At 46.7% G+C, this 7,955-nt stretch overlaps 1 protein-coding gene across 1 annotated transcript; it reads right to left on the minus strand.

Moving 5' to 3' along the window:
* Positions 1-1,521: 1,521 nt before the first annotated feature.
* LOC137838660 (uncharacterized) lies at positions 1,522-7,658 on the minus strand. The gene is made up of 5 exons (XM_068647893.1): positions 7,505-7,658; positions 7,223-7,333; positions 6,722-6,907; positions 1,972-3,014; positions 1,522-1,863 (listed from the first exon to the last, which is right to left on the minus strand). The coding sequence occupies exons 1-5, from the start codon at positions 7,656-7,658 to the stop codon at positions 1,522-1,524; spliced, it is 1,836 nt and encodes a 611-aa protein (XP_068503994.1).
* Positions 7,659-7,955: the final 297 nt, after the last annotated feature.

Below are 7,955 nucleotides of genomic sequence, written 5' to 3' on the forward strand. Positions count from 1 at the left end.
TTGTCGCCTAAGTGGACGGGACCGTTCAGGATAACCGAGACGCTCGGGAACGGCGCCTACCGCTTAGAAACATTGGAAGGAGGGGCGATTCCTCGCATTTGGAACGCCACGCTCCTCAAGTTATATTACAGTTAAAAGCTTTGTAAGTAAAAACAAACACGAAGAGTTTACAAGTTTTCTGTTAAAACAGTTTGAAGGGGGCACTCTTTTTTCCCTAAGGAGGGTTTTTAATGAGGCCACCCAATAAAGAAGAGTTTTCGAAGTTTAAAGTGTTTTAGATTGCATGCTTGTTGTTGTTACGAAAGTTTTGAAAAAAGACCTTGTCACTCGAATGTGATTTAAGGCGAGTTTAAACTTATGCTGCATGCTTTCTAAAAGGTTTTAAGTCCCCATCGCTTTTCGGCGATTGGTGGCATCTGTTAAAGTTAATAGTCCCTATCGCTTTTCGGCGATTGGCGGCATCTGTTAAGTTGAAAGTCCTCATCATCTTTCGGTGATCGGAGGCACCAGCAGCGTTTAAAAGACCTCAACGCCATCGCGCGTCCTGAGGCGAGAAATAGATAAAGACCTCCTCGCCGTCGAGCGAGTGCAGGCGAGAAGGAGAAAAAAGTCCTCAGTGCCTCCAGGGGAGAGAAGATGTAGCCTCTGGGGCAATGTAGAGGCACCAGTAAAAAGTACTCAGTGCCTCCAGGGGATAGAAGATGTAACCTCTGGGCAATGTAGAGGCACGAGTTAAAAACCTTCTCGCCGTCGAGCGAGTTCAGGCGAGTTAAAGACCTTCTCGCCGTCGAGCGAGTTCAGGCGAGTTAAAGACCTTCTAGCCGTCGAGCGAGTTCAGGCGAGATAAAGACCTTCTCGCCGCCGAGTGAGTTCAGGCAAGATAAAATCCTTCTCGTCTCGAACGAGTTCAGGTACGGTGTAGAGGGTGGAAGAAGTTTGAAGGATGGCTAAGGCAGGTTCGAAGAGAACGCCTAGCTGTCCGGCTTATTGTTCTGAAACTCAGGGAAGGTAGAGAAGGATCCGAAAGGCGCCTCTACCCCCAGATGAGGGAACAATGGCCAAGTTATGAAGGCGAGAGGAAGCCGGTATCGCCAAGATTCTTTGACGGTCAGAAGAAATTCTTTGACGGTCGGAAGAAATTCAAGCGATGGCAAGAGTAAGGGCCCATTTTGATGGGGTAGATCAGGTGAACTATGTCTTAAACTATCAGTTGGGTTGAAACTCGCTGTTTAGTAAGTAGTTTCGCACTGAAGTTCATTGCCTTAAAGTTCACAAGTTATTCAAATGCTATCGTTCGAAAGTTGATAGCTTGATCGAGTTCGAAGCATTAAGTAAACGGTAGAGTCGCTAAGTCAATTTCGTTTAACCGATTTTTACAAGAAAAAGCAAGGCAAACAGAGAGATCGTATGAAGAAGCAGAAAAATCTATGATAAAAGTGGCATCAGTTCAAATACAAAGAAAGAAAGTTATTACAAAGTTTGTACAAAGCAAATAGGCAGATAAGTGGTGGAGGGAGATGACTAATCTTCAGAAGGCACGATCTTCCCATCCACCACTTCGTTATATAGTGACATCATGGAGAGGTCCAGATCGGGGTACTGGCAGGTGATTTGCTCCAGGGCGGCGTCGAACCCAGCGGCGAGGACTTGGGCGGAGCTCAGTTCGAGCTCTTCGTTTTGCTTTTTGAGCCCCTCAGTTTGCTGTTCTAGCTCATCAGCTCGTTTCTTCAGTTCTTCAGTTTTCTCACGAGCTTGAACGAGGTCTTCAGCAACCTTCTTGTTTTCCTCCCGCGCCTGGGCCAGCTCTGCCGCGATCTTTGAATTCCCCTCTCTGGCTTCGGCGAGCTCAGCCACGGCGTCATCCTTCTCTTTTTCAACTTTTCCTAAGAGAACCTCCCGATCGACTGACCTCTTCTCAAGGTTCTCTACCTTGGCTGCATCTGCTTTGATTGATGCCTCCAGGTCAGCCACCTTGAGACGGTAGGGAACCAGCTTCCTCTCCAGCTCGATTTTCTCCTGAGCTAGGAGATGCAGCTTCTGGCGCAGATTGGTGGCCTCCTTACGCGCGACCCTCAGCTCGGTGCTCATGGCGTCCTCCACCCTCGAATGTTCGATTTCCGCCATCATAAGGTTGCAAGATAACTTCTCTGCCTCGATTCTTATCAGGTGATTCTCCTCTTCGAGTGTGGAGATATCATCCTGAAGTTTCTTGTTGGAGCTCTCCACAGCTTTTGTTATGATAGAGGGGAGGTCCTCTGCCATCATTTTAAGCCTAGCTGTGAAGGGCCCCCAGATTCCTTTGACCGCGAGGGGAAGGTTTGCAACCGCTGTTGGTGGAGGCGCTGAAGGAGCCTGGTGCTGGCTCTCACCACCGCCCTCTTGGATTGGTTGTTGAGGTTGGGCTTCGTGGCGTGGTGGTGATGTGGGGGATTCGATGATGATTATTGGCGAGTTATGAGTGCCTTCATCCCCACCTGGCGCAGCTTCGGCGATTGAGGAAGTTGAAGGAGGACCCTCTCCAGCGGATACGAATGGCGTGAAGGCGCTCAGAGGGTTCTCCATGAAGTTGGGCTCGTTAGCCTCAACCGCAGGAAGTGCAGCCGCCAAAGGTACTGCCTGGACTGGCGGTGTTGGAGCTGGGGGAGAAGGCGGTGTTGATGTTGGAGCTGGGGGAGAAGGTGGTGTTGGTTTTGGAAGAGCAGCTGGAGCAGGTGGTGAAGAAGGTGCCACCCTTCTCCTTTTGGTGATGAGGCCATCCTCAGTTACCTCGTCGTCCTCTTCTTTATCTTCTTGGACCACTTGAGGAGTTTTCCTCTTTGGTTTCCTCAAGATGAGTTTCTTTCGTTGAGGAGCGGGCAGTGCTTCTAGAGGCGTCGGGCCTTGAGGGGGCGATCTGCCCTGAGCAGCGGCGATCTCCACCACCGAGTTAGGCACAGTTTGGGAACCCGACGCCAATCTGTGGGTTCGGGCGAGCGCCCTCAATTCAGCTAACTTGCCTTTACCCAGCATAAGATCTGCATAGTGCAAAAATATACAAGTAAGCGCAAAGGCAAAGGTAAAATATATGAGTACATGTGCAAACGAGACAAACAAATGGCGCAGGAAATAAGAACCAGATCTAGTGTGCGACCAGCAGGACGCCCAATAACAGGAAACAGAGATGCAGCACAAGATGAAACCTAAAGGTCGAAGTAAGTGCTAACCTATGTGAGCTTCGAGTTGGCTCTCGAGGAACTCGAAGGTGATTATTGCAGAGGTGGGAAAGGTAATATTAGCGGCTGCCACGCTTTTCCAGAAGAGGCATAGATCCTTGTCCAACTCGCCCATGTTGTCAGGACTTCTTGGCCTTCTGAAGCTTCCCTTGGAGTCCTTATTTCCCTTGTTTACCCAGTACAAGGGAAAGCCGTCGAGCAGCGAAGGGTCTCGGTCATTTTGGCGCACTTGGACGAACTTTCCCTTGCAATCTTTGTAAGATTGCTGGAAGATAGAAAGGATCGACCTCCCAGCGATTCCGTTCAGGCTCACCCAAAGGCGATCTCCAGGATTCTTGGCCTCGAACAGGAAAGGGAATACATCTACCGAGGCCGGTAGTCCCAAGTGCGCGCACATAATTTGAAACGCCCGCACGAATGCCCAGCTGTTAGGATGGAGCTGGGCGGCGGCGATGTCGAGCTCGGTTAAGAGTTCCTGTTCAAAACGAGTGAAGGGAAACCTGAGTTTCACCTTCTTGAAGAGGGTAGTATACACGAAGCAGAACAACTCGCCGTTGTTCCCCTTGTCATCCGCGCAGATCGGCACGTCAGGGGGGCAAGACAGCACCATCAGTTTGTCATCGTGCTCCTTGTGACACGAGAGGTTGGGTTCGTCCCCTTTCTTCAATCGAAGCACCGCCAGAGCAGAGTTTACCGAAGAAGTCTCCTTCAGCAAAGTTGAGCTGGCCCATGGGTATAATTTCTTGTAGTCTGGAGAGGGAATGGAGGCTCCCCCGGCGATTGGTGGAGTTGCCTGAGCAAGGTTGGGGCGAGAGGTTGCAGGCCTCTCAGCCTGGGAAGAGGGAGCACCAGATGCTCGCGGTAGGTTTTGCGCTTGGGATGGAGGGTTTCGTGATGAAGGAGGAGGATTCGCGGTGATCTATGAACGAGCCATCGCGGGAACTGCAAAGGAAAAAGGAAGGGAAAGATGAGCGAAGGTTGCAAAGGTCGACTCGATTGTGAACAAAGGATGAATAACGAACGAACGAAAGTTCGTTCTGATGGAAGACGAAGCCCTAAGTTACGAAAAGGGAGGAGAGGAAGAAACAACCCACAGCGTATGCACCAGACAGTTAATGGATGATGCGAATTGGTTAAAATGCAGCAAATATCAACAGAGGAAATAAAAGAGGTACCTTTCGATGATCAGATAAGCGATTGAAGGGAGTTGGGGATTGAGAGAGTCGAAGAGCGTCGTGGGTTTGCAGAGAAGACTCAGAGCATTTCGAAGGCAGAAAGATGATGAAACAGTAAAAATGAAAGTGGTTTAAGGGTTTTTCAAACGATTTTGGAAGCACAAACGACAGCTAAAGATAACCGTTGATGAAGCCACGTGTTTGGTGGAGCGTCAGAAAGACAGAAAGTACGAACGTTTGGAATTCTGCGCCATCGCCACGTAGATCGGTAGTGACGTGACTTCTTTAGTCTTTTCGCTGGACAAGTCTTCGCTTAAGACTGGGGGGCTTGTGTACCGCCCTGGTAGTCGGAAGTGATGACGTGGCAGCAAGCTATTATGTAAGCGTGTTAAGCAGGGCTCATGGCTGGCAGAAGGGAGGGAAGTCGGGGGGCTCGCGTAGTCGCCAGTCCTTAAGTTGGCGTGCTCCGATCTCTAGCAAACCCAAACCGGCGGTCACCGGGTTTGAGACCAAGTGATTAGAGATCGCCGAAAGAAGGACATCGCCGAAGGATCAGTGAAGCTTGTTCCAGGTTTTCGAAGCAGAGGATGAAGCCGTCAGATAGTCATTCCCTAGCTAGCCAGAGGTTGAGGTCGGGGAACAGCTTACCTGAACATGCACGGTGAAGCAAGTGAAGTAGATCATGAAGGCGGTCGGCGAGACCACAAGGAAGGTGTGTATGAAGGTACCCGTGCTCGCCACACAGAAGAGATCCTACTCCAAGGCAGCTATGCGCTGAGTTGTTTTATGCATAAGTAACTTAGCCAAAAGCCTGAAGAGTAAGAAGTGGCGCCCAAGTCAAGGATGCTCCAGATGGTGACACGTGTACAGCTGGATGCGAGCCACGTGTCCAGATGTGTAACTGTCAGGAGAGAGAAAGTGCACAGGTATATAAGAGATTCTAACGAACTTCTGAGGTATGCGCGCGTTTTAGATTACTTCTTTTACGCTTGCGAGAACTAGAGTACGTTGAGAGAGAATCTTGCACGGTTCCAGAGAGTTCTTGAGTTTTCTCTTAGTATTTGGTGATTCAGTCGCTGACTTGGGCGTCGGAGCGTGATCGGCCGCAGCGGCGCCGTTCTGTCTTTTTGCAGGTTCTTGAGGTGAATCAGAGCGAAGGACGGAAGCTAACACGACGCAAAGTCGATCCAGATCTGACGAGGCAAGGTTCTTGCGTCCTGGTCAACGGGCAGGATCAATTTCATCAAAAGCTTTTTATGTTTTCGTAACATGCGCCTTACTACTAACAAATCACCTTGACATGGAGGGAGGAAGTTGAGATCATTCTTGGAGGTCTCTTGTTGGCATGCGAGGGAGCATTGTGGGCCTAACATGGAGGGCACAAGTGTCTTCGTAGGGGCACAACGAGGAGGGAGCCTTCATCTTGCGAGAGTCTTGCTCGTGCTGATTGGTGGGCTTGTGATATGATTCCAATAACAAGATATAGGTGATTCTTTGACATTTTATGGAATCAACTTGAGCTGGTTATGATTAGGAACTTTTCTAGAATTGGATCAATGTTCTATCATTCAAGAACTCACCAAAACTTAAGTAACGAAGCCAAAACTCATATGGAAGTCCATTTCTTGCCAATTGAACCGATTAAAATGCTTAAGAATTCAAATGAACCGATTAAAATGCTTGACAATTGAAATGCACCGAACAAAAGCAAGAAAGAATGAAGATGAACCGATTAAACTCAGCAAGGAAGAAGATGAACCGAACAAAACATGAAATAAAGGTAAAGTACCGAATAGAATTGCAAGAAAGAACCTAAGACATGTTTTAAGAGTTCATATGAACATGGAGATGAAAGAAAAGGATGGAAAAGAGAGAAGACTTATGTGGTTGAAGAACTTGGTTGATGAACACACCACTTGAAGTGTGAATGCTCCAAGATAAGTGTGAATTGCCGCCACATGAGGAACCAAGGCACTCAAGATGAGACTAGGAAGAGGAGAAGGCAAGTTCTCACTCACTCAATCACCAATTTGGGAGAGTTTCATTACTTCAAAAATCAATTCTATTATTTGAAGGACCTAAGCCCTCCTTTTATAGGAGCAAGGGCCGGTCATGAGGCTACAAAGGTTGCACCACAAGCTAACCAAAAGTTTCCTTTCACTCACTTCAAACGCCTATAGTGAGTCTTGAAGAGTCACCTTCTAGAAAATTCTAAACTAAAGCCTAAAGATGCTTTACAAAAGAGGTATCTAATGTTTCCCTCTAAGCACCTTCCTAAAAACTATATATTTAAACATTCTACAAAAGACACTATAAAAAGAGAAAACATTCTACCACTACTTCCTAATTCTTTAAAGTTGCTCCTTGTAACCCTTTGAGGTAGGCTAATGTCTTCTTGAGCCTCTTCAACTTCTGCCTCTACCTCCTCTTGATCTTGATCTTCGGCCTCTACCTCTTCTTGATCTTGATCTCCATCATACTCCCCGAGTTTGAGAGAATTCGACCACGAATTCTGGAGACCTACAGAAAAAGGAGTTAGATCACTGATATTAAATGTATGACTACCAAGGTATATAATAGGCATATCTAACTCATAAGCATTATCATTAATCCTCTTTAGGACTTGGAAAGGTCCATCACCACGAGGAATTAGTTTGGACTTCCTTTGAGTAGGAAAACGATCTTTCCTCACATGAAGCCAAACCCAATCACCTTCATCAAATAACAATGCTTTTCTCCTTTTGTTGGCAAGTTCAGCATACTTGCCAACCTTCTTCTCAATTCTCAACTTGATGTCTTTATGCAAAATTTTAATAAAAGAAGCTTTGTCATTACCATCTTTGCACAAGACATCATCAAGTATGGGAATAGGAAGAAGATCAAGAGGTGTTAAGGGATTAAACCCATAGACAACCTCTAAAGGAGAATGTGAAGTGGTAGAATTTACTACACGATTATAAGCAAATTCAACATGTGGTTGTAAATTCTCCCAAACTCTAGGATTCCTGGAAATAAAACATCTCAACATTTGTCCCAAAGTTCTATTTACCACTTCGGTTTGACCATCGGTTTGTGGGTGACAAGTGGTAGAAAATAAAAGTTTAGTACCAAGCTTACCCCACAAGGTCTTCCAAAAGTGACTCAAGAACTTGGAATCTCTATCGGACACAATAGTTCTAGGAATACCATGTAAACAAACCACTTCTTGAAAGAAGAGGTTTGCAATATGACATGCATCATCCACTTTGTGGCAAGGAATAAAGTGAGCCATCTTTGAAAAATGATCCACTACCACAAAAATGGAATCCTTTCCCTTAGATGTCTTGGGTAATCCTAAGATGAAATCTATAGAAATGTCAACCCAAGGCATTGAAGGGATAGGAAGAGGAGTATATAAACCATGGGGATGCAATCTAGATTTAGCTTTACGACAAGCAATGCATTTTTCACACAAACTATGAACATGTTTATGCATATGTGGCCAAAATAAATGTTCATGTAACACATCCAAAGTTTTTGCAACCCCAAAATGACCCATTAATCCTCCTTCATGTGCTTCTCTAACAAG

Source organism: Phaseolus vulgaris, chromosome 4, assembly GCF_000499845.2.
Source record: "Phaseolus vulgaris cultivar G19833 chromosome 4, P. vulgaris v2.0, whole genome shotgun sequence".
Classification (NCBI taxonomy): domain Eukaryota; kingdom Viridiplantae; phylum Streptophyta; class Magnoliopsida; order Fabales; family Fabaceae; genus Phaseolus; species Phaseolus vulgaris.

What these genes read in the sequence shown, in the direction of transcription:
- LOC137838660 (XM_068647893.1), bottom strand. Translation starts at nt 7,658, where the DNA reads ATGGCTCACTTTATTCCTTGCCACAAAGTGGATGATGCATGTCATATT. An exon ending in CTTTTGGAAGACCTTGTGGG is followed by an intron (nt 7,334 to 7,504) that starts GTAAGCTTGGTA and finishes ATAATCGTGTAG; the next exon opens with TAAATTCTACCACTTCACAT. An exon ending in TGATGTCTTGTGCAAAGATG is followed by an intron (nt 6,908 to 7,222) that starts GTAATGACAAAG and finishes CTTTTTCTGTAG; the next exon opens with GTCTCCAGAATTCGTGGTCG.